Source organism: Portunus trituberculatus, chromosome 21, assembly GCF_017591435.1.
Source record: "Portunus trituberculatus isolate SZX2019 chromosome 21, ASM1759143v1, whole genome shotgun sequence".
Classification (NCBI taxonomy): domain Eukaryota; kingdom Metazoa; phylum Arthropoda; class Malacostraca; order Decapoda; family Portunidae; genus Portunus; species Portunus trituberculatus.
This window is the reverse complement of record NC_059275.1, coordinates 766,333-791,813: the sequence shown is the minus strand read 5'-3', so window position 1 is coordinate 791,813 and position 25,481 is coordinate 766,333. Positions and strand designations below refer to the sequence as shown.

Genomic DNA, 25,481 nt, shown 5'->3' with positions numbered 1-25,481 from the left:
AGTCCCTGGCAGATACGTGAAATATCCTGATACGCGGAATTTCCTCTCCCAACCCTTATAAACTGAGAAAAATCATGTACATAATCCAAATGGGTAAAAAAACAATGAATGAAAGCACATTAAATGTATAATCTGGAGCAAAAAATGCTACATAAGCAGTACAAGGGGATGGTGGGATGTACATACATACAACAGTAAAGGTGGCCTCACGCTAGCATTTTTTTTCCAACTTTCGTAAGACTGTCAACTTTAGTCAATGCTTGCTACCATCTTTGTTGCGTTTGTCAGCTGTAAACAAACATAGCGGCCTCTTCACTCCCAGCAAGTCGTTATTTTTTATTGCTATTTTTGGCTTTTATTGTTCTCTATGAGAAACTTTTCAAACAGCTTTGTCTACTTATAAACATTATATATACAGTAATCCCTCCCATATCCGAACTAATTGGGCCACAGGGGGTTCGGATATTGTGAGGATCTGGATACACGAGGTAAAAGTAAATCCCCCCCTTCCTACCTCCACCACGTCACTGTAGTGCTCAATTTTTAATGTCTAAATGAATGAAAGTGGATAGAAATACACACAAATCACTTATTTGCAAAAATTGGAGAATTGTATTGGAAGAATACAATACAGTAGTGCATATGTACATACATTATGGAAGGTGAGTGAGCCTGTTTCATCATCCCGTGTGGTCTAGCGGTGACACGTTTGTGTGTGGTCTAGCAGCGACATGTTTGTGTACGCATTACTTATCTGCTTCCTCCGATGCTGACTTCAGCTCCACATCAATATCCTGTTGGTGGTATGATGCATACGTACTTAGTTAAGTATTTTTCATATATATAAAAATGGAAACAACTTTCACAATACAAAGGGAAGACTGGGATGCCGAATTCTTCCTGAATGCGTGCACTCGACCACCCTTCATCACACTGACGTAATATTTCTTGCTTCGTCTCCAAAGTCAGCACTTTCCTGGGTCGTTTTGCAGGTGGAGGGGCCATATTAGCCCGAAAATTATTGCCAGTATACAGCCGACGTTCACTAGTTGGAGAACAACAGAGAAGTGACCCGGGCCAGCCGTGACCCAGGTTGAGTGAGAGACGGGAAGCACAAGCAAATGTGTAAATTGGCCACACCCCACGGTCGCGTGTGGGAAATTCAAACCACTCAGAGCCCATGTTTGGATTCGTGGGGCCAGTCTAGGAATGGTTCGGATATTGGCGAGGTTCGGTTAATGGCAGTTCGGATACGGGAGAGATTACTGTATGTATATGTACAAATACATTTACATCTACTTATCAAGATTCTATTAATTTGAGATTATAGCATCATTCCAATTAATAAGAAAATTAATTTTATTATAAAAGTTTTGATTAGAAGCCATAGATCTTAATTTCACTAAAAATTGGCGCTAGAGGAAAATGATGCGCTTCGTCTGACTCAAGATGACGGAAAGAGTTGACAGAAGTTAAAAACGACGGAAATTGTCGAAGACGACAGAAAAAGTGGTAGTGTGACGCCGCTTTAAGTGGTGGTAGGACGTATGTACACTCCTGCCATGCTCGAATGACAAAGAACGCTACAAACTCGCCGAATAGCGCCGCCATTACTCAGGTTGTCGGCGAGTGAGAGTTGGAGGGCATGGGAGTAAGTGCTGCTAACTAGCACGATCGAAGGTTCGCTCGCGCGGTAAGTTTGAATACGCTTGGGATCAGCTCTGGATGGTAGCGAATTCCGGATAGTGGTGATCCGGATACGCTGGCAATTACTGTATTGAATGTAGACTAGCCCATGGTTTTAAATTTAAAGACCATATTGATATAACTTATTGAACTGATATGGTTTCATCTTTATTTGAATAAAGACAAACCCTGCTTAACGAAGGGGTTACGTTCTTAAAAAACCTTCGTTAAGCGAAACTTCGTTAAGCGAACCGATTATAACAAGTTTAACCCCTGACTTGAACTTCCATTGAGAATAAACAAAGCAAGAGTGCATCATAGTACAGTGAAAGGTTTAATGAAAGTAAAAATTATGGAGTTGAACATTTAGGCAGTTTAATTTAAGTCATTATAATGTACACTAATGTATGTATGTACGTAACTTTATAATGTTGATGATCTTAAATTTATTAAGGGAGGGAGAGTGAAACGGGAAAGACACTAACCGGCAACCTGTGGAATGTAAACAAAAGTCACATCACTGTATCACATACAAAACTTGTACCATATTTCCACAAGGCTTTCCATTTCATCCATTGTAGAGTCACGAGTTCAGGTGGTTCTTTTAGCTTGCAAGGAAGATACAGTAAGAAAGTAAAAATTATGAAGTTAAACATTTAAGCAGTTTAATTTAAGTCATTACAATGTACACTAATGTATGTGTGTAAGTAACTTTATAATGTTGATGATCTTAAATTTATGAAGGGAGGGAGAGTGGAGTGGGAAAGGCACTAGCTGGCAACCTGTGGAATGTAAACAAAGGGCACATCATTGTACCACATACAAAACTTATGTACGTACCATATTTTCATAAGGCTTTCCGTTTTATCCATTGCAAAGTCACGAGTTCAGGTGGTTCTTTTAGCTTGCAAGGAAGATACAATCTCACCAGCCTTCTTAATAGAATCTGCTGACTTGAAAATAGTGGAGACAGTAGATGGAATCAAGCCATGGTGGTAAGCAGTGCTATTAGTTTTCTCGCCTCTCGTGTCTGTGAATAGTACAGGGGATCCTCGTGATTCGACCGTTTGCAGTTCAAATTATCACCAATTTGAACTCGGTTAGTTAATACCCAATCCTCAAGGTTCGACTGACTGACTCGCCAATTCGACATTCATATCTTGTGCGCCACCCACCTGGTCAAAATCTGACGCCATCTCAAATTCGCCTCAAACCTGGCAGGCAGAAGTGTAAACCGATCCTACCCGTTGCCGTTGCTAAGGCGGCATCACACTCGCACTTTTCCGTCAACTTTCTGAAGACTGTCAACTTTTGTCGGCGCTGGTCGTCACACACAACCTTGCTTCCACCGTTGTTGCGTTTGTCAACTGTAAACAAATATTGCGGCACCTTCACTCCCAGCAAACCATTGCTATTTTTCGTTGCTAATTTTGGCCTTTAATGATCTCTCTGAGAAACTCTTAAGACTGCTTTGTCCACTCATAAACAACAGAGCTGCTCATCTTGGCAAGTTGTCCCTTGGAAGTTCTGCCTTGGAACGTCACAGTCCCAGAAAAAATGTAAACAAAGAACTGAACTACTTTTCACTGTTAGGCTAGGACAAAAAATATGTATATACAAATATATTTACATCTACGTATCAAGATTCTATTGATTTGAGATTATATCATCATTCCAGTTAACAAGAAAATTTATTTTATTATAAAAGTGTTAATTTGAAACCATAGATCAGGGGTATTCAATTAAAAGTCACTGAGGTCCAGTTCTTAAAATTTCCCCCAAGTAAAAGGTCCGAACGGAAGTCCAGCTTGTGTCTTATAGCCGTTCCCTATGTCGACATTTTCATATGGATTCAACAGTATTTATTGTCTATTTTCAATGCAGGAAATGTTTAACAGAGTGCACAGCTAGCTCTTTTGCCCTAAATAAAAGTAGTCCCAGGCAAATAAATTTAAGGCCTTTATTTCAGATTAAAGAAAACAGAAATCTCAGAATAAAATAAATTTAGCAGAGCCAAAAACCTTTTTCTCTCAAATTAATGAGGTCCCAGCCTAAAGAATTAAAGGCCTACACTTCAAGTAAAACAGTCAACATCATCAGGAGAAAATGAATAAAAAGTGGCTCTTTTAGGAAAAAGAATATGTGCAAACATAGCATTGATTAAAGTTTTATTTTTTTTCTTGAAGATGTCCCAGCCTAAAAATTGAAAGCCTACTATTCAAGTTAAAAAAAAAAGTCAACATCTTCAGAAAACAATAAATAAAAAGTGGCTTCTTTAGGAAAAACATGTGCAAACAAAGTATTGACTAAACATTTTTCTGTAAATGTATGCGTGATGAGTCGGGTCGATCTGTCATACTGGGTTTGCAGTTCGGTTATTTTGCGTGCCCTCAGCTCAGACTTCAAGGGATAACTTTGCTGAAATGAGCTGTGCTTAGATTCGTAGTGGCGCTTCACGTTGCCACTTTTAATTAGTGCCACGCTTTCGGAGCAGATGAGGCACACTGGTTTGGAGCTGCTTGCAGGAAGAATGAACAAAAATTTCTCTGTCCATTCCTCATTGAAACAACGGTTTTCCGCATCAACTTTGCGTCTTTTGGAGCAAGCCATGCTCTCATCTGTCTCTTCCTCTCTGCTGTGGTGCACTGAGAGCGCAAGGTCAAGGCAGCACGCACTGTTGCCAGATTGTCGTACTCAGAGCATAGTATTTACCGGTTTCTGACGCTAACTATTGCCAAGAAACATCAGGAATAAACTATTTTAACGATAATTATAAGTGAATCTCCTTACTGAGGTCCACGAGACAGTTTTTGGGTCGGAAGCCGGTGAATATAAGAGGCTGAGTAAGACAGTCTGGCAACGTTGGCAGCACGCTCGAATGCTCTCCACCCCCGCTCTCACCCCCACCCCCACACTATACACTGCCTGCGTGTCGCCTGCTGGCTGCCACCGTCCACCACCTCGTCACCATGGTGAAAGGTGCATGCCACCCAGATACCCACCACGCCCTTTGGTCATACCTGCCACCCTGCATATTAGCTTGACCTTCTTACTGCAGGAAATTGAGAGTGTTCACGCTCTCACTGGCCTGTTGACACCCGCCAGCGTTGCACGGCGCCCGCCACCCGCCACACCCTCCTCCCCGCTGTCACCCGGCCGCAGATTGGTCACGGGTCCGGACAGAACCATCGCTCGGTCCGGATCCGGACCGGGGTCCGCCATTTGGTGATGCCTGCCATAGATCTTAATTTGACTAAAAATTGACGCAAGACGATGGAAAGCCACCTCCAGCCCCAGCCCAAAGAAGCACAGTTTCCTACCTTTCAAAGATAAGCTTGACCTTATAAGAAAGTGTGAGGCAGATATTGCTCAGAGTGTCGTTGCAGTGCAAATGGGTGTCCCTAGATCAACAATATCAACAATTTGGAAGAATAGGGACAAGTATCGCGAGACCGCTGTAAGTGTTTTTATTTCAGAAATGTACTGTACAGCATCCTAATGTGTTTAATAAAAAAAAGTTATATATAAATTAAGCCTTTAATAGTGATTTAGTCTAAGTGTTGTTTAGAGGTTGTAGTGATGTTTGGGGGGTCTAGGCTGGAGGTTGGTCCCTATCCCCCGTAATTCTTAAGTATCTTATGGGAAAAATTGCTTCACGATTTGAATAAATGCTGATTCAACCGATGAAAGACTGCCCTAACCCCATCGAATTGCGAGGATCCCCTGTATCTAACTTCACTTCGAGAGTAAGAGACTTCCTGGTCTTTTTAGCAACGCTTGGTCACATTGCAGGGCGTTTTGGTGGCGTTGAGCGAGGGAAGACGAGCCATTGCTGACGCTGTTATTGTTTTGAACTAGGGGGAGTGAGTGGTGCACGTTATGTTCATGAGAGGCGTTGGTGTATTCAAAAGTGTGTCAGCTTGCGTGATACGGCGGGGCTTTCAAACTTGGAAAAAAATTACCTGGATAAAATTTCGTTAAAGCGAGTTTGGTGTTTGTTATACGAGCAGATGGTAGTAAAAGGAATCGTTCGTTGTAGCGAAATTTCGTTGTGTGAACGTTCATTAAGCGGGTCTTGCCTGTATCTTGATTTATTAGTTTAGGTTGTGTAAAATAAATAAATAAGAAACATGTTTTTCTGTATTATAAAGGCATATTTCTCTTATTGCACTAAAATTTATTTTAAATTTACTGGAATCGCTCCGTGAAAAAAGTTGCAGTTGCAAAGTTGGAAGTTGCACTTGGTGGTGTGGTGCAAAATTGAGTTGTAATGTCACAGAAAGACTAAATCCAGTGTCAAAGTAAAAGTTGTATCTGAAAAATTAAAGTTGTGCTTAGCTTTGTACATTTCACTCTTGCACGAAGTACCATATTTGATGGCTCATAAAACATATAGGCTCATAAGACACCCAGTTTTGGCAAATACTGAAATGAAAAAAAATGTAAATGAGCAGATTTTAGCTCTGAATTTGAATTGAGGGATTTCACCTGACATTTGAAGACTCATATTCATGTAGATAATTATTAGATCCCTTTTAAAAACTTTGATATTTGCTAGTAGCAAATATAATATAGGTATCTGGCATATGGCATTAGCACTGACTTTGAGAGACCACAGGCCTAATAATCGTAATTTTTCATTTCAATAATTTTTTTTTTCACAAATATGCAAGTTAAGAATGTTAGATGCAATTTTAATTGTATGAAAGTGTGTCTTACCTCAAGGAGTAACAACATCACACTGTAAAGAACTCAATGAGTCTTGCCTGTGTTAAGATCAAGGTCATCGATCGTGTGTTTCGTTTTGGTTCATGTGGTGTATGGGAAATTCTTCCTGACTGGTGTCATTCTATATGAATTACTGGTATGTATGACCTATTATATGTTGTTACCTTTAAAGAAGAGTTATTTTGTGGTGGATTATCTATCATCACTTTGTTTACATGTGCAATTATGTCTGGTTTAGTTTTGTAGCCTCTGTTGTCATAGACTGACCACCAAACACTACCTAAATACTGAACCTTAGCCTCATAAGATGCAGGCCCATTTCCTGTGACTTTTTTTTTTCGGAGAAAAGGTGTATCAAATACAGTAATTGTCTGAAGTTAAACTCTTTTTATTGAGTCCTATCATTCTTACTCCATCATCATTGAAGAATTTCAACATACGTAATTGTTTTAGAAGTACGAAAAAATTTGTGCTGATTTTATTTTTTGTTTGAAGTATACAGTAGCTTTGATGTATTTTGGATTCTATGCAAACAATGCTCTCCCAATAGGTAATCAAGAAGGGGCTTACTGAATGCTATGAGTGCCAGCCCAAAGCAGCCCAGAAGACGTACCCAGGTTGCACTATCAGGAACACTCCCTCAGAGCCCATTCACTGTATTGTGTGGGCCAAGCATCTGTTCAAGTGAGTACTAACACTTTGAGCTTATGAAATGACAGACAGGTTGACTTCTTGGTTTGTTATATTGTCCAGTCATTATTCTCCTTAACCCCTTCAATACGGTGACGCCTATGTAGGCGTCATGAAGCCCCAGTAGCATATACGGTGACGCCTACGTAGGCGTCATATTTCTTTTCTGAGCTTTCTTCCGTTCAGTTGTCCCGTATAGTGTATTGGATACCAACTACACACGCCGTATGCTGTCCTTGAAATCCTAGTGCTCCTCCCACTATCCTTGTCTCCACCAATCACTAAAGATAAGCTACATGCATCCCACCTTGTGTCTAAAATTACCCAATGGCATAGACTGTTCCCATCTCTCTCTCTCTCTCTCTCTCTCTCTCTCTCTCTCTCTCTCTCTCTCTCTCTCTCTCTCTCTCTCTCTCTCTCTCTCTCTCTCTCTCTCTCTCTCTCTCTCTCTCTCTCTCCCTCTCGAAAGATAAGTTGTAACATTCGTGAACACACACACACACACACACACACACACACACACACACACACACACACACACACACACACACACACCAGAGCGAGTGAACGAGTGTACAGAGTGAACGTAGCCTGGTGGCGTGTACATGGGAGTGATCGGAGGTGGGAGAACCTCCACACTCCAAACGACAGAGCGGGAACCCACAAAGGCCAGCCATAGCAGCCGCCAACGCATCCAACCACACACGTAACTACCAGGCCTGGCCCCCAGTGACCACACACCCACATGTTCCCAGGAAAAGTAAGGAAAAATGGATAGACCGGTAAGGAATAAATTACCAAATTCAAAATATGTTGATGAGGCCCAGGGAGCAAAGCTGAAAGTGGCCAGTCAAAGCATGAGTCCAGCTTCAACAGGGCAACATTGCAAGGTAGATTGGTGATGTTGGAGAAGAGATTTGAGGAGTTAGTGAAGGAATTAAAAGTTCAGAGGAGTGAGGAGGAGCAGGATAGAGAATTCGCAAGGCTTTGAAGGAAAGAGTTAAGAGACTGGAGGAAAATGAAAACGATTGGTGGATGAGAATGCATTTGAAGGTGGAGGTTGAAAAATACAAGAGACGGTTGGAGGAGAAAATGGAGAGAGTAGTAAAGGAGAAAGATGACTTTAAGGAAATGATTAGTGAGCAGAATGAAAGGCTTGAAAGGGAATGGGAACTGAAGAAAACACAATGGACTGAGTCGAGGGAAGCAGAGATGGTTGGATTACAAGAAATAATTAAAGATCAGTTGAAGGAAGACAAAAAAGAAAGGTCCAAGGAACTGGTTAATGTAATGAAGAATAAGGAAACATTGATAAGGGAAATAGCAGAAAAGAAGAAGAGTGTGTTAATATTTGGGATGAAAGAACAAAATATAACATATAAGCCTAAGAGAATTAAGGAAGAATTGAAAACGGTAAGAGATCTGTTCAAAAATCTAAATGATGATGAAAAAAAAGACCTACAAGAAGAAGTGGAAGAGATCCATAGACTGGGTCCGTATAAGGAGGGAGTGAACAGACCGATTAAAGTAGTACTGAAGTCACAACAATCTGCGGAGGATGTCCTATATAGAACATCAAAGTTAAGAGAGATAGAAGGTTGTAAAGAGGTGTTTGTGAGAAAGAATAGAAATGAGGAAGAGAGGAGAAGATATAAGGAATTGGTGGAAGAGGCGAGAAGGAAAAATGATGAGCGGTCTGAGGAGGAAAGAGAAAAGTTTTTTTGGAGAGTTATAGGAGAGAGAGTCAGAAAGTGGTATGTGGAAAGAAGGAATACGGAGGAACCCCTAGAGGGAGCAGTGGGTGGACCGTAATGTATACTAATATAGATGGGATACTGTCAAGTAGATTGGAATTGCAAGACTATATGATAGTGGAGAAGCCTGATATAGTGTGTTTGACTGAGACAAAATTGCATGAAAAACAAAGATAAATTTGGATAATAAATATAATATATGGAGAAAGGATAGGGAGAGTAAAGGTGGAGGAGGAGTTATGATTATGACGAAGAAATAAATAAATGTGGATAAGGTTTGGTATGGGAAGAACAACGCAGAAGTGATAAGCATAAGGATAAAAAGTGATGGAAAAGAATTAATAATCATGGTGACCTATGTACCTCCTAAAACAAATTCTTGGACATTAAGGAATACGACAATATGATCAAGGATACTTTACAGAGTTTGGAAAGTGTATTATCTGGAAAAGAAAGGTGATACTAGTAGGAGATTTTAATTGTAAGGAGGTGGATTGGGAAAATCTAGTAAGTGGTGTTGGAGAAGAAGCATGGGAGAGAGATTTCTTAATCTAATGATGGAAAATATGATGGAACAGAGGGTGAAGGAAAATACTAGATATAGAGGAGATGATGAACCAGCTAGACTGGATTTGGTGTTAACAAGAGAAGTGTACCTATGTGGAGATATACAATACAAGTGTCCTTTGGGAAAGAGTGATCATGTGGTTATGGAAATGCAGATAGCAACAACACAGCGAAGGAAGGACGAGACATACAGGAGTGGTAGATTGAATTATAGAAAGATGGACACAGAAAGTTTGAAAAATTATTTCAGAAAATTAGATTGGGAGGAGATGTTACAAATCAGAGAAGTGCAAAAGAAATATGAGATTTTTATGAAATATTATAAAGAAGGAGTTATGAAATTTGTACCAAAGTATAAACCAAGAGAGGAAGGAAGAAAGGATTGGTTTAATGCAACTTGTGTTAAGGCTAAGGAAAAGAGAGATGTGGCTTGGAAAAGATGGAAAAGAGCAGGAATATACTAAATAAGGAGAATTATAGAGTGGAGAAATGAGTATGTGAGGGTAAGGAGGAGGAAGAAAGAAAATTTGAAAAGATATTGTAGACAAGAGTAAGGAACATCCAAAATTGTTTTACAGGTTCATAAATGGTAAACTTAAAAGAGAGAGTCCATTGAAAGATTAAAAGGAGAGCAAGGGATAGTAGATGACCCTAAGAATATAGCGGAATTGCTAAATAATAGGTTTCAGCAAGTATTTACTGAAGAAACAATGTTTGTAAAGCCACAGAATGTACAAGGAAATGTGCACATGGATGACATTAAGATACCTAAAAGGAGTTATATAAAATGTTGGAGGAACTTAAAGATGATAAAGCGATGGGACCAGATGAAGTTTCAGGAAAATTATTGAAGGAGTGTAGAGAAGAATTGATTGATCCATTATATGATATTATAAGGTGTTCATTAGAAACAGGGAAGTACCAGTAGAGTGGAAGAGAGCTGAAGTGGTGCCCATTTATAAGGGAGGCAGTAAGGAAGAGCCTCTTAACTATAGACCTGTGTCTCTAACAAGTGTGGTCGGTAAGATTTGTGAGAGGGTGATAAAGAAATATTGGATACGGTTCCTGGAGGATCATAAGTTATTATCGGATCATCAATTTGGCTTCAGGAAAGGGAGGTCATGTGTAACAAATCTACTGAGCTTTTATTCAAGAGTGGTTGACAAAATACAGAGAGAGAGGATGGATGGACTGTGTATATTTGGATTTAAAGAAAGCTTTTGACAAGGTACCTCATGAGAGACTGTTATGGAAAGTAGAGATTTATGGAGGACTGAAAGGAAAAGTGTTAAAGTGGATGGAAAACTACTTGAGATGGAGGGAGATGAGAACGGTAATAAGGGATGCAAAGTCGGACTGGTTGGTGGTGGAGAGTGGAGTCCCACAAGGCTCAGTGCTGGCACCAATACTTTTCCTGGTATATATAATGACATGCCAGAGGGAGTAAACAGTTATATTAATTTGTTTGCGGATGATGCGAAGTTGTGTAGGTGTGTGAAGAGTGAAGAAGATTGTGAAATTTTACAGGCAGACCTGGATAAGATTTGGGAGTGGAGCAAGAGGTGGCAAATGGAATTTAATCTGAGCAAAAGTCATGTGATGGAGATGGGAAGAGTGGAAGACGGCCAAGAGGGTCATATAAGATGGGTGAAGAAGTAGTGTTGAAAAAGGTGGAAAAGGAAAAGGATTTGGGAGTGATAATACAAGACCATGGGCAGTTTGAGGCTCATATTGATAAGATGTTTGGAGAAACGTATAATTTGATAAAAATATTGGATTAGCCTTCCATTATATGGATAAAGATATGATGAAGAAATTAATTAGTATGGTAATTAGACCAAGATTGGAATATGCTGGAGTGGTTTGGTCCCCTTATAAAAAGAAGCATATAAGGAAGTTGGAGAGATTGCAGAGAATGGCAACAAAAATGGTTCCGGAATTGGCAGAAATGACCTATGAGGAGAGATTAAAAGAAATGAATTTGCCTACCTTGGAACAAAGAAGAGAAAGAGGAGATTTAATACAGGTTTATAAACTGTTGAATGGACTGGATGAAGTGGATAATGAGCAAATGATGTTGAGAGAGGAAAACTTAAATAGAACTACAAGATCGCATAGTAAAAAGATAGCCAAGGAATATGCTTGAAGGATGTGAAAAATATAGTTTCCCACAAAGATGTGTGGAGGTGTGGAATGGTTTGAGTGAGGAGGTGGTGTCAGCAAGGAGTGTGCATAGTTTTAAAGGAAAGTTGGATGTGTGTAGATATGGAGACGGGGCCACACGAGTATGATACCCAGGCCCTGTAAAATTACAACTAGGTGAATACAACTAGGTGAATACACACACACACACACACACACACACACACACACACACACACACACACACACACACACACACACACACACACACACACACACACACACACACACACACACACACACACACACACAAAAAATTACTGCAATGATAAGAGAGGCTTGAATATGCAACAATACAGTGGGTCGAACTTAAAGAAACACATAAGGAAACTAGAGAAAGTACAGAGGGCTGCAACAAAATGGTGCCTGACTTAAGAGATTTGACTTATGAAGACAGACTGAACAGAATGCAACTTGATGGAAAACAGAAGAGAAAGGGAGACCTGATAGCAATATACAGAGTGATGATTGGCATGGAAAAAATGGATAGGAAGATCTGTGTATGTGGAATGAAAGAATGTCGAGAGGGCATGGGAAAAAACTAAAATGGACTTATAGGAGAGATGTGAAAAATATAGCTTTCATAGAAGGGTGGAAGCATGGAATAGTTTAGACGTGGAAGTGGTCAAGAAGGAATATTCATGATTTTAAGAAAAAGCTGGACATTAGTAGATATGGAGCGGGGGACAGTTGAGCATAGCTCTTTAGTGAGTTACAATTAGGTAAATACAATTAGGTAAATACACACACACACACACACACACACACACACACACACACACACACACACACACACACACACACACACACCCAGAAAAGTACAGCAAGAAAGGACTAAAGAAACTTACATATGAGCGAAATGTAATGTATTCCAACATAAATGGAGTGATATCGGGGATTTTAGAACTCAACGATTACTTGAGGGACAAGAACCCAGATATTGTGGGTCTTACTGAAACAAAACTGAGAGAGGAGAAGACCTGATGAAGGTTGGAGAAGGAAATATAACGTTTGGAAAAGAAATAGAGTAGGTAAGATGGGAGGAGGAGTGATGTTGCTGGTTAAAAAGATATAAAGGTGGATCAAGTGAAAAAGGTATGGGAAAGGCAGAAGTGCTAAAGATCAGAGCAGAAACTAATGAAGGAAAAAGAGGCACTACATAGTGGTGTACGTACCACCTAAGACAAATGCATGGTCAGTACAGGAATATGAAGAAATGATAAGTGATACAGGAACATGTCTGGAAGAAATGTTGGGTGGCTGTGAACGAACTATAATGATGGGAGATTTTAATTGTAAAGAGGTGTGTTGGGAGGACTGGTCAATGGAAGGATCAGAGACAACATGGGAAATACACTATTGACACTGGCAATGGAAAATGTGTTAACTCAGTGGGTCAAAGAAGATACTAGGTTTGGAGGAGAGGGAGCATCGTCAAGACTGGACTTGGTCTTTAGTACAGAGCCAATGGTCATTGAGGAGATGAGGGTGGAGTGCCCTTTAGCAAAGAGTGATCATGCAGTTTTGGAGTTCAAGGTGATAGACGAAGAGAAATCTAGAAGAAATGAAGAATATAAAGTGGGAAGATGGAATTATGCCAAGACAGATTTTGGAAACCTAAAGAAATTCTTTCAAGAGACAAATTGATGAAATTCAAGAGTGCTAAGGAGCAAATGAAAAGTGGAAGGAATTTATAAAATATACAAAGAAGGTGAGAAAAATTTGTACCAATAAGACAACATAGAGAAGTTGGAAAGCAGGACTGGTTTAACGATAGATGTGAAAAGGCTAGAACAAGAAAAGAGGATGCATGGAAGAGGTGGAGAAGGAAAAGACGGATTAAGCAGTGGGAAAGTTACAAAAGAGCAAGAAATGAATATGTGTTGATTAGAAGAGAAGAAAGAAAGAAACAAGAAAAGGATATAATTGATAAATGTAAAGACCAACCAAGGCTTTTTACAGACATGTGAACAACAACATCAAAAATAGAGAAAGTATTGAAAGTTTAGAAGTAAATGGAGTATACAGTGAAGATCCCAGGAAATGGCAGAGGCTATGAATGGATGCTTTCGGAAGGTATTCACAAAGGAGACTGCTTTTGACAAACCACTGGTAATGGAACAGAAAGGGATTATGAAGGAGTTTCAAGTAACTGTGGAGGAGATCAAGAACATGATGGGGAGTTTAGAAGTGAGAAAAGCTGTGGGACCTGATGGGGTATCAGGATGGATTTTAAGAGAATGCAGGAGCAATTGGCAGAAAAAGTTTGTGAAGTAATTGATGCCTCATTAAGGGAAGGCGTAGTGCCCCAAGACTGGAAAAGAGCTAACATTGTCCCAATCTATAAATCAGGTAACAAGAGAGACCCATTGAACTATAGACCAGTGTCACTTACAAGTGTGGTAGCTAAGATGTGTGAGAGGGTGGTGAAGAATAGATGGACAGACTTCTTGGAGAAAAATGACATACTTTGTGAGTGTCAATTTGGTTTTAGAAAAGGCGTTCATGCACGACAAACCTGATATGTTACTATTCGAGGGTGATAGATGTAATACAGGAAAGAGATGGTTGGGCTGATGGAATATATCTGGATTTAAAAAGGCCTTTGATAAGGTACCACACCAGAGACTGATCTGGAAACTTGAAATGGTAGGAGGAGTGCATGGCAGTTTACTAAAATGGATGGAAGACTTTTGGTAGGAAGAGAAATGAGAACAATAATTAAGGACAGACCATCAGAATGGGGATTGGTGGAGAGTGGAGTTCCACAGGGATCAGTGTTGGCACCAGTAATGTTCGCAGTCTACATAAATGACATGGTGGATGGGGTGTCCAGTTATGTGAGCCTATTTGCAGACGATGCAAAATTGTTAAGAAAAGTGAGATGTGACAAAGATTGCGAACTACTCCAGGAAGACTTGGACAGAATATGGAAATGGAGCTGTACATGGCAAATGGAGTTCAACACGACAAAATGCAAGAAAATAGAGTTTGGCAAGAGTGAAAGAAGAATCAGGAGTATGTACAAGATAGGAAATGAAGACATAAAACCAGTCATGAAGAAAAGACCTTGGGGTGACAATTACCAATGACCTATCGCCAGAGAGACATATAAACAAAATAATTGGAGAAGTATTGAACTTATTGAGGAACATAAGAGTGGCGTTCAGATATCTAGATGAAGAAATGATGAAGAAAATAATTACTGCAATGATAAGACCGAGGCTTGAATATGCAACAATACAGTGGGCTCGAACTTAAAGAAACACATAAGGAAACTAGAGAAAGTACAGAGGGCTGCAACAAAATGGTGCCTGACTTAAGAGATTTGACTTATGAAGACAGACTGAAAAGAATGCAACTTCCAACCCTGGAAAACAGAAGAGAAAGGGAGACCTGATAGCAATATACAGAGTGATGATTGGCATGGAAAAATGGATAGGGAAGATCTGTGTATGTGGAATGGAAGAATGTCGAGAGGGCATGGGAAAAACTAAAATGGCCACTTATAGGAGAGATGTGAAAAATATAGCTTCCCTCATAGAAGGGTGGAAGCATGGAATAGTTTAGACGTGGAAGTGGTCAAGCAAGGAATATTCATGATTTTAAGAAAAAGCTGGACATTAATAGATATGGAGACGGGACAACACGAGCATAGCTCTTTTCCCCTTATGTTACAATTAGGTAAATACAATTAGGTAAATACACACACACACACACACACACACACACACACACACACACACACACACACACACACACACACACACACACACACACACACACACACACAAAAAAAAAAAAAAAAAAGAGAAATGTTAAATGAGTTGAGAAAGGAGGCTTTGAAAAAAAATGAAGAGAGGACAGAAGAAGAGAAGAAAGAGTTTTTCTGGAGAATCTTGGATATGAGACTGAGGAAGTGGTTCATAACCCAGAAAAGTACAGCAAGAAAGGACTAAAGAAACTTACATATGAGCGAAATGTAATGTATTCCAACATAAATGGAGTGATATCGGGGATTTTAGAACTCAACGATTACTTGAGGGACAAGAACCCAGATATTGTGGGTCTTACTGAAACAAAACTGAGAGAGGGAGAAGACCTGATGAAGGTTGGAGAAGGAAATATAACGTTTGGAAAAGAAATAGAGTAGGTAAGATGGGAGGAGGAGTGATGTTGCTGGTTAAAAAGATATAAAGGTGGATCAAGTGAAAAAGGTATGGGAAAGGCAGAAGTGCTAAAGATCAGAGCAGAAACTAATGAAGGAAAAAGAGGCACTACATAGTGGTGTACGTACCACCTAAGACAAATGCATGGTCAGTACAGGAATATGAAGAAATGATAAGTGATACAGGAACATGTCTGGAAGAAATGTTGGGTGGCTGTGAACGAACTATAATGATGGGAGATTTTAATTGTAAAGAGGTGTGTTGGGAGGACTGGTCAATGGAAGGATCAGAGACAACATGGGAAATACACTATTGACACTGGCAATGGAAAATGTGTTAACTCAGTGGGTCAAAGAAGATACTAGGTTTGGAGGAGAGGGAGCATCGTCAAGACTGGACTTGGTCTTTAGTACAGAGCCAATGGTCATTGAGGAGATGAGGGTGGAGTGCCCTTTAGCAAAGAGTGATCATGCAGTTTTGGAGTTCAAGGTGATAGATGAAGAGAAATCTAGAAGAAATGAAGAATATAAAGTGGGAAGATGGAATTATGCCAAGACAGATTTTGGAAACCTAAAGAAATTCTTTCAAGAGACAAATTGGATGAAATTCAAGAGTGCTAAGGAGCAAATGAAAAGTGGAAGGAATTTATAAAAATATACAAAGAAGGTGAGAAAAATTTGTACCAATAAGACAACATAGAGAAGTTGGAAAGCAGGACTGGTTTAACGATAGATGTGAAAAGGCTAGAACAAGAAAAGAGGATGCATGGAAGAGGTGGAGAAGGAAAAGACGGATTAAGCAGTGGAAAGTTACAAAAGAGCAAGAAATGAATATGTGTTGATTAGAAGAGAAGAAAGAAAGAAACAAGAAAAGGATATAATTGATAAATGTAAAGACCAACCAAGGCTTTTTACAGACATGTGAACAACAACATCAAAAATAGAGAAAGTATTGAAAGTTTAGAAGTAAATGGAGTATGCAGTGAAGATCCCAGGAAATGGCAGAGGCTATGAATGGATGCTTTGGAAGGTATTCACAAAGGAGACTGCTTTTGACAAACCACTGGTAATGGAACAGAAAGGGATTATGAAGGAGTTTCAAGTAACTGTGGAGGAGATCAAGAACATGATGGGGAGTTTAGAAGTGAGAAAAGCTGTGGGACCTGATGGGGTATCAGGATGGATTTTAAGAGAATGCAGGAGCAATTGGCAGAAAAAGTTTGTGAAGTAATTGATGCCTCATTAAGGGAAGGTGTAGTGCCCCAAGACTGGAAAAGAGCTAACATTGTCCCAATCTATAAATCAGGTAACAAGAGAGACCCATTGAACTATAGACCAGTGTCACTTACAAGTGTGGTAGCTAAGATGTGTGAGAGGGTGGTGAAGAATAGATGGACAGACTTCTTGGAGAAAATGACATACTTTGTGAGTGTCAATTTGGTTTTAGAAAGGGCGTTCATGCACGACAAACCTGATATGTTACTATTCGAGGGTGATAGATGTAATACAGGAAAGAGATGGTTGGGCTGATGGAATATATCTGGATTTAAAAAAGGCCTTTGATAAGGTACCACACCAGAGACTGATCTGGAAACTTGAAATGGTAGGAGGAGTGCATGGCAGTTTACTAAAATGGATGGAAGACTTTTGGTAGGAAGAGAAATGAGAACAATAATTAAGGACAGACCATCAGAATGGGGATTGGTGGAGAGTGGAGTTCCACAGGGATCAGTGTTGGCACCAGTAATGTTCGCAGTCTACATAAATGACATGGTGGATGGGGTGTCCAGTTATGTGAGCCTATTTGCAGACGATGCAAAATTGTTAAGAAAAGTGAGATGTGACAAAGATTGCGAACTACTCCAGGAAGACTTGGACAGAATATGGAAATGGAGCTGTACATGGCAAATGGAGTTCAACACGACAAAATGCAAGAAAATAGAGTTTGGCAAGAGTGAAAGAAGAATCAGGAGTATGTACAAGATAGGAAATGAAGACATAAAACCAGTCATGAAGAAAAAGACCTTGGGGTGACAATTACCAATGACCTATCGCCAGAGAGACATATAAACAAAATAATTGGAGAAGTATTGAACTTATTGAGGAACATAAGAGTGGCGTTCAGATATCTAGATGAAGAAATGATGAAGAAAATAATTACTGCAATGATAAGACCGAGGCTTGAATATGCAACAATACAGTGGGCTCCGAACTTAAAGAAACACATAAGGAAACTAGAGAAAGTACAGAGGGCTGCAACAAAATGGTGCCTGACTTAAGAGATTTGACTTATGAAGACAGACTGAAAAGAATGCAACTTCCAACCCTGGAAAACAGAAGAGAAAGGGGAGACCTGATAGCAATATACAGAGTGATGATTGGCATGGAAAAATGGATAGGGAAGATCTGTGTATGTGGAATGGAAGAATGTCGAGAGGGCATGGGAAAAACTAAAATGGCCACTTATAGGAGAGATGTGAAAAATATAGCTTCCTCATAGAAGGGTGGAAGCATGGAATAGTTTAGACGTGGAAGTGGTCAACGCAAGGAATATTCATGATTTTAAGAAAAGCTGGACATTAATAGATATGGAGACGGGACAACACGAGCATAGCTCTTTTCCGTATGTTACAATTAGGTAAATACAATTAGGTAAATACACACACACACACACAAAACAACAAATTTTCTCTCTCTCTCTCTCTCTCTCTCTCTCTCTCTCTCTCTCTCTCTCTCTCTCTCTCTCTCTCTCTCTCTCTCTCTCTCTCTCTCTCTCTCTCTCTCTCTCTCTCTCTCTCTCTTCTCTCAAGAGAGAAGCGTCCACTTTCCTCTTCGAAGGCGATATAGTGACTTAAAAATAGCCAGCATAATACACAAAGATGATAAGTATGACAAGCTTGCACGAGTTTCCCGTGCTCAGGCGCCCGGCACTACCACCCGTATATCATACAGGCGGGCTTTTTTTAACATCCGGCGCGAAGGGATTAATGAGAACAGAGAAGCAAGCTGTTGTGTCTAGTTTCATTTAAGAATTAATGTTTTTTGTCATAATTTTATGGAATTATTTTTGTTCATCTGTTTGAAATTAATGGAAAATTCCTCCTATTAATAATTGTGACACCGTATTGAATACAAAGCTAAGTATATATATATATATATATATATATATATATATATATATATATATATATATATATATATACTGGTAACCCTTTGCTTAACGAAGGGATTACGTTCCTAAAAAAAGCCCTTCGTTAAGCGAACCGAGTATAACAAGTTTAACCCCTGACTTGAACTTCCATTGAGAGTAAAGAAAGTGAGAGTGTATCATAGTACAGTGAAAGGTTTAATGAAAGTAAAAATTATGAAGTTAAACATTTAGGCAGTTTAATTTAAGTCATTATAATGTACACTAATGTATGTATGTACGTAACTTTATAATGTTGATGATCTTAAATTTATGAAGGGAGGGAGAGTGAACCGGAAAGACATTAACGGGCAACCTGTGGAATGTAAACAAAGGGCGCATCATTGCATCACATACAAAACTTATGTACCACATCTCCACAAGGCTTTCCATTTTATCCATTGAAGTCACGAGTTCAGGTGGTTCTTTTAGCTTGCAAGGGAGATACAGTCTCACCAGCCTTCTTAATAGAGTCTGCTGACTTGAAAATAATAGAGACAGTAGATGGTGTCAAGATGGTGGCGAGCAGTGCTATTAATTTTCTCGCCTTGTGTTTGTGAATAATATCCAGCTTCACTTCGAGAGTAAGAGACTTCCTGGTTTTCTTAGCAACGCTAGGCGACATTGCAGGGCGTTTTGGTGGTAAATTGAGCGAGGGAATATGAGCTGCTGCTGACGCTGTTATTGTTTTGAACAGGGGCAATGAGTGGTGCGCATGTTGTCCACAAGGGGCACTGGTGTATTCAAAAGCCTTTTTATGTTATTTTTTTTATTACTTACCTCGACATGTTTGTTGATGTCGTCTCTGTTCTCCTGGTAGATCGCTAGGAAGTCTGCTGCTGAGATGTGTTGCGGTGGAGGGTCGATCCCGTACTGAGTCTGGGCCCTGTCGCTCAGTCCTTTTATTTCCTGTTTGAATCTGAATGTTTTACATCTTGATTGTAGAGCTTGTCCATCAACAGGTGATACCCAATAGTCAATGTCTCTGTTTGTTGTTATGAATATTGGGATTCTGTGTAGTGTTTCCATGTCGGAGTTTTTGACATTGATTTCGAAGTTGGAACCTTCTAGAAGTAGTTTGTATTCGTCTACTGTTGCCACTCCGATTCTTGGTTCTTCAAATAGTGCGTAGTTTCTTGAGAGTAGGTTTTGGAGATGGAATTGGTTGTTGTCGTTTCCTCTTGTTATTGTTCCTGTGTTGAGGCATTTTAGTAGTGTTGATAGTGTTAATGTTTTTCCTGTTCCTGTTGGTCCTTGTAGTATGAATGTGTTGACTTTGTTTAATTTTTTGTCTGCAATTACAGTGAACCAAGCGAAGAACTCAGTGATGTCTATTTCATTTGCTTGGAACATGTGTTTTAGCCACGTGATGTTTTCTGGCTTAGCTTCACTTTTGAGTTTGTTTTGGATTTGTTGCCATGTTGGCTTGTTGTTGTTCTGTTTTCTCTCTATTTGGTTTTTGAACTGGAGGAATCCTCTCAGTTTTTCTTTGTATGAGTTTCCCAGTCAGACGTAGACCCTCTTGAATGTTTCGATGGATATTCTTGAGAGTAGTTGTTTCACTGTTGTGGCTTGTGTTTGTTGCACCAACTCTTGCATGAATTCAAATTCTTGATCTTTGTTTTGTTGTTGTGGATTTGTTTGTTGCCTCTCTTCTCGTTTTGCAGTCATTGTACGTTTGCGCTTTCTATCGCTTCCTGTAGTGAGTCCCTCTTTCTTTTTTGTGGTGTTGTGATCGGCGATATCAATGTTTTCGTTTCGTGGTCTTTCAGCGCCTGGAGTAGGAGGTCGTCTTCTTTCGTTATCACTGGAAGCTCCTCGTACAGGACTTGTTCCAGTTTTTGTTCCCAGTTCAGCTGCGTTGAATTCTGGGAGTAGGTTTCTTGGTCTGAGCGGTACCCTGTGATGAGGGCTTTCATTGCTGGGAGTGGTTCCGTCATGGTTAGGTTCACATTTGTTTTGTGTGGTGTTTGTTCTATCGCTCCGAATCTTGGCTGCATGATGTTCGAGTTCTTGAGGTCTGTCAGTAGTGCTAGGTATTTCTTCCTCAGTTCCATATTGCTCACATTGTTCATCACTAGGTAGTAGTTGTTGGGAATTTCCAGTTTCCATAGTGTTATGTTCGGTTTCCAGTCGGTGAGGAATTCCGGGGTAGTATCCAAGGTCTGAATCCATTGGTAGAGTTTCTGGGTAAGGTGATGGAGGTTGGCTCTGATCCATAGTGTGTAGGATCTCGGGTAGATCTTGAACCCTTTCGCTGTTGTTGGTATTTGGGGAATCCCACTGTTCATAGTCTGAATCGTCTTCTGAGTTAAGTGCGATTGTTTGCCACCTGTGTGGTAGGCATAAGTCACAGGTTGTTTGTTCTTCAGTCCAGTAGGGGCAGAAGGTGATCGGAAGTATGCACTTTTTACACCAGGTTTCACAAAAGTGTTGGTCACAGAATAACGATTGGTGTTTCCAGTAGAGCCTTGCTGTGGACCTCTGCTGGTGGTGTTGTTTGCCGTGTTGTGGTTGGATGTGTACTGAGGAACACTGTGGATGGATGGAGTATTTGTATTAGTTATGTGAATGAGTGAGTGATGGAAGCTATATTAATTTGTGTGAGTGATGTGTGATGTCATCAGACATCACATCTGAAACTTATTTGTGTGGCATCACTCAATCACTCTCTTACCTTGGAGGTTGACGGTTGTGGTGAGTCCATTGCGTAGAGTTCCTTTGCACTGTATATCCTGTGAGTGAGTGATGCCCCGATTTTAGAATTCCTGGGAGTGATGCGTGATGACCAGCTTGGGACATCATTCGAACAAGACTAACGCCTGTTATCCACCATCACTTTATTTATATAGAAGAATTGCACTTGGAAAAAATTATCTGGATAAAACTTCGTTAAAGCAAGTTTGGTGTTCGTTAAACGAGCAGATTGTAGTAAAATGAAACCTTTGTTTTAGCTAAATTTCGTTGTGTGAACCTTCGTTAAGCAGGGGTTGCCTGTACTTTATAGCATGAAATGCTTTTAAGTATTTGTGAAATTTATGTTGATTTTACAAGCATTTCAGTTATTTGCTAAGAAAAGTGGCTACTTGTTATGGAATCAAATTATATACTATTGTTAACACTATTATGACTTACAGCCAACTTTTTGGAGAAGCTGATCCAGATGAAGATGTTTCACCAGACTCTGCAGACCCAGAACTTGTGGGTCAGGCAGGCAAGTCAGCTCTACACAATTCTTCAGAAGACCAATCAAAAGCAAGCACTACTCAGGATAGCCAATCACCTTCCAATGGCAATGTTGTGAGGGTATCTACTCGTGCCTGGGCAAGTTCTCATGACTATTGTCCAAAGGTAATTGTTGAGATGTTTTTTTGATTGCAGCTTGTAATTTTGGCTGCATTTGGTAATACAAGGATTGATAAATATTGTAAAAATAAGAGATGTATGGAAGGATCTAGAATAGACAAGTGCATGAATGGTACAGAGTAAAGAGCGTAGGGGATTGGAAGAAGAAATTCTTTGGTGTGAAATGGATGAGAAAAGTAGGGAAATAAAAGAAATGAATTCCTGGAACAAGTGGCTTTTAACTGGTATGTGAGTTGAACTTACTCATATGCAATAATAATACTACATACTCGTAATGATAAGCTCCCTATTCAAGCAACTGTGAAGAGAAGAGGCATTGGTGCACACAACACAGAATGCCTTACTTGTTTTACATATAGCTTCCTTCTAATATTAGCATTAACAATGTTCCTCATTACCAAGATATTTAATCCCAAATTTAAAAGAAAATTTTTGTTGTATTTCACGGTGTTGTCAATATTGCATTGGTTACCTCTGACAACTTTGCATATCACACAGTTATACTTCACTCTTTCTTGAGATGTGTTGTTGTGCAGGTCTCAACCAACAGTGCCTGCTCTTGTTTACCCAGTAGTTTCTATTTTTATTTTTGCCTTATGGCAGATTTACCACCAGAACTACTATTTGGCTGCATTGGATATGTTCTTCAGTGTTCACAAGGCTCCATTTTTTCAGAAAATGGAATTGTAGCTTTTGTGTCATGGTTGCTGTCAGCTGGGAGCAAACCAGCATTTCCAATTCAACTCATGGTGCCAGGTCCTCATGAGGTCTTCCTCACCTTTTTCCCATTACTCTGTGTCTTCACACACCACCAATAAAGTTTGTTCTAGATGCAAGAAACCTCTTAGGAGTGTCCATGATGATCCACACATTTTATGTATAGTCTGTTACTCTGTGTCTTCACACACCACAAATAAAGTTTGTTCTAGATGCAAGAAACCTCTTAGGAGTGTCCACGATGACCCACACATTTTATGTATAGTCTGCCACAATGGTGCTGTGAGTGTGCTGACTGGAATGAATCCCAAGCAGGTTCCTTTTTTTTTTTTTTTTTTTTTTTTTTTTTTTTTTTGTGTGTGTGTGTGTGTGTGTGTGTGTGTGTGTGTGTGTGTGTGTATGTATGTATGTATGTATGTATGTATGCATGTGTATTTACCTAATTGTATTTACCTAGTTGTATGTTACATGGTTTGAGCGAGCTCAAAGTGACCTGTCTCCATATCTGCATTTACTGTCATACCTAGCCCAACACAACAGTTACGTTCCTGAGCTCGTTGTGCACGGCGAGATTCAGGTTGGGTGAATAATAGGCCCTATGGGAAAATAGGGGTTACGTTCCCAGATCCTCCCCCCAAAAAAACTTTTTTACCAAAAAGACTGAAGAAAAAAAACCAATAAATGAAGTACCAAACACATGTTTTATTTAACTACAGTACTAGTACAGTAATAGTCTGCTTAACGAACAGGATAGGGGGTGTTAAAGCTGTTTGTAGATCGGAAATTCGTTAAGCGGACATAATTTTCCCATAGGAAATGATGGAAATAGGGGGCATGCCTTCTGGGCTGGTCCCCAACATACAACATGGGTAAAAAAACAATATATATATATTTCTATTAGCTTTTTACAAGCCTTGCCCCCAAGAAAGGATTGTTTTGTAATACATAAAGTGAAATCTTACATGGAATACCCAAAAATAAAGCAGAGATGATGAGATCGGCCACAGACGGTTGAGACTCTGGCGACTTGGCCGCTTCTTCTTCTTGTGACCTTTTTAGCTTGGCGTGTTTTCTTTCACCACGATATTACATTTGTTTCCACTCCTCTATTGCCTGCTATAATGGATATATCTTAGTATTCATATATGCTCATGCCATGAGGATAACCTCGACTCCGTGGCATTACTAATGAAATACCGCAGTATTTCATTAGTAATTCACTATCACTCACTGCCACGGAGTTGAGGTTATCCTGATGGCATGAGCGTATATGAATACTAAGATGTGATATCCATTATAGCAGGCAATAGAGGAGTGGAAACAAATGTAATATCGTGGTGAAAGAAAACACGCCAAACTAAAAAGGTCACAAGAAGAAGCGGCCAAGTTGCCGAAGTCTCCGCCGTCTGATATCATCTCTGCTTTATTTTTGGTATTCCATGTAAGATTTTACTTTATGCATTACAAAACAATCCTTTCTTGTCTTGGGGGCAAAGTTTCTAAAAAGCTAATAGAAATGTTTTGTGAACATATATGCATATAGGCAGGAACACAGGACCAGCGGGAGATTAAAATTTCACCACGGTCGCCTGCTGGTCACCCAGCCAGTCTTCCCTATTATGGAGTGAGCTCAGAGCTCATAAACCAATCTTCGGGTAGGACTGAGACCACAACACACTCCACACACCGGGAAAGCGAGGCCATAACCCCTCGAGTTACATCCCGTACCTATTTACTGTTAGGTGAACAGGAGCTACACATTAAGAGGCTTGCCCATTTGCCTCGCCGCGCCGGGATTCGAACCCGGCCCTCTTGATTGTGAGTCGAGCTTGCTAACCACTACACTGTGGAGACCAAATCGTGGAATCGTGAGTCAAAGTCGTGCTCGACGAAATATGGTATATTTTACCGATTTGTGTATACGTGAGATTCGTGTTTGGCGAATTCATGTTCGGCGAGGTATGATAGTATCTAACTTCTTAAATTTGTGCACACTTCTGCTGTTACAATCTCTTCACTTAATCCATTCCAGATGTCTACTGTTCTATGTGGAAAACTGAACTTGATATTCCTATGACACTGACTTTTCATGATTTTCTTGAAATGTCCTCTTGTTTGTCTGTCTCCCTGCTCCATCAGTGTTACCAGGTCTTGTCTATCTATCTTCTCCATACGGTTTACTAACTTATACATTGTTATTAAGTCTCCTCTTTCCTGTCTACCCTTCTAAGTTGGTAGCTCCATCTCCTTCAGTCTTTCTGTGGCTACTGTAGATTTAGCTATACAGCATTCGGCTGCAAGATCAGTTATTCTTCCTTTTTTCTTGTATTTATCAATAATCTTTTTCCTTTTGATGGTTTGCACTACTTTCTTTCTTTTTAGGATTATTCTCACCACTAACAAGCCTTTTCGGTGC

At 39.8% G+C, this 25,481-nt stretch overlaps 1 protein-coding gene across 3 annotated transcripts in view; it reads left to right on the top strand.

Moving 5' to 3' along the window:
- LOC123506846 (SUMO-activating enzyme subunit 2-like) overlaps positions 1-25,481 on the top strand; it is a 254,108-nt gene that overhangs the window by 35,853 nt on the left and 192,774 nt on the right. For all 3 annotated transcript variants that reach the window (XM_045259200.1, XM_045259199.1, XM_045259201.1), the window contains exons 4-5: positions 6,965-7,098; positions 22,120-22,333. In XM_045259200.1, coding sequence (XP_045115135.1) covers positions 6,965-7,098; positions 22,120-22,333 — 348 coding nt within the window. The remainder of the gene's footprint in view (positions 1-6,964; positions 7,099-22,119; positions 22,334-25,481) is intronic.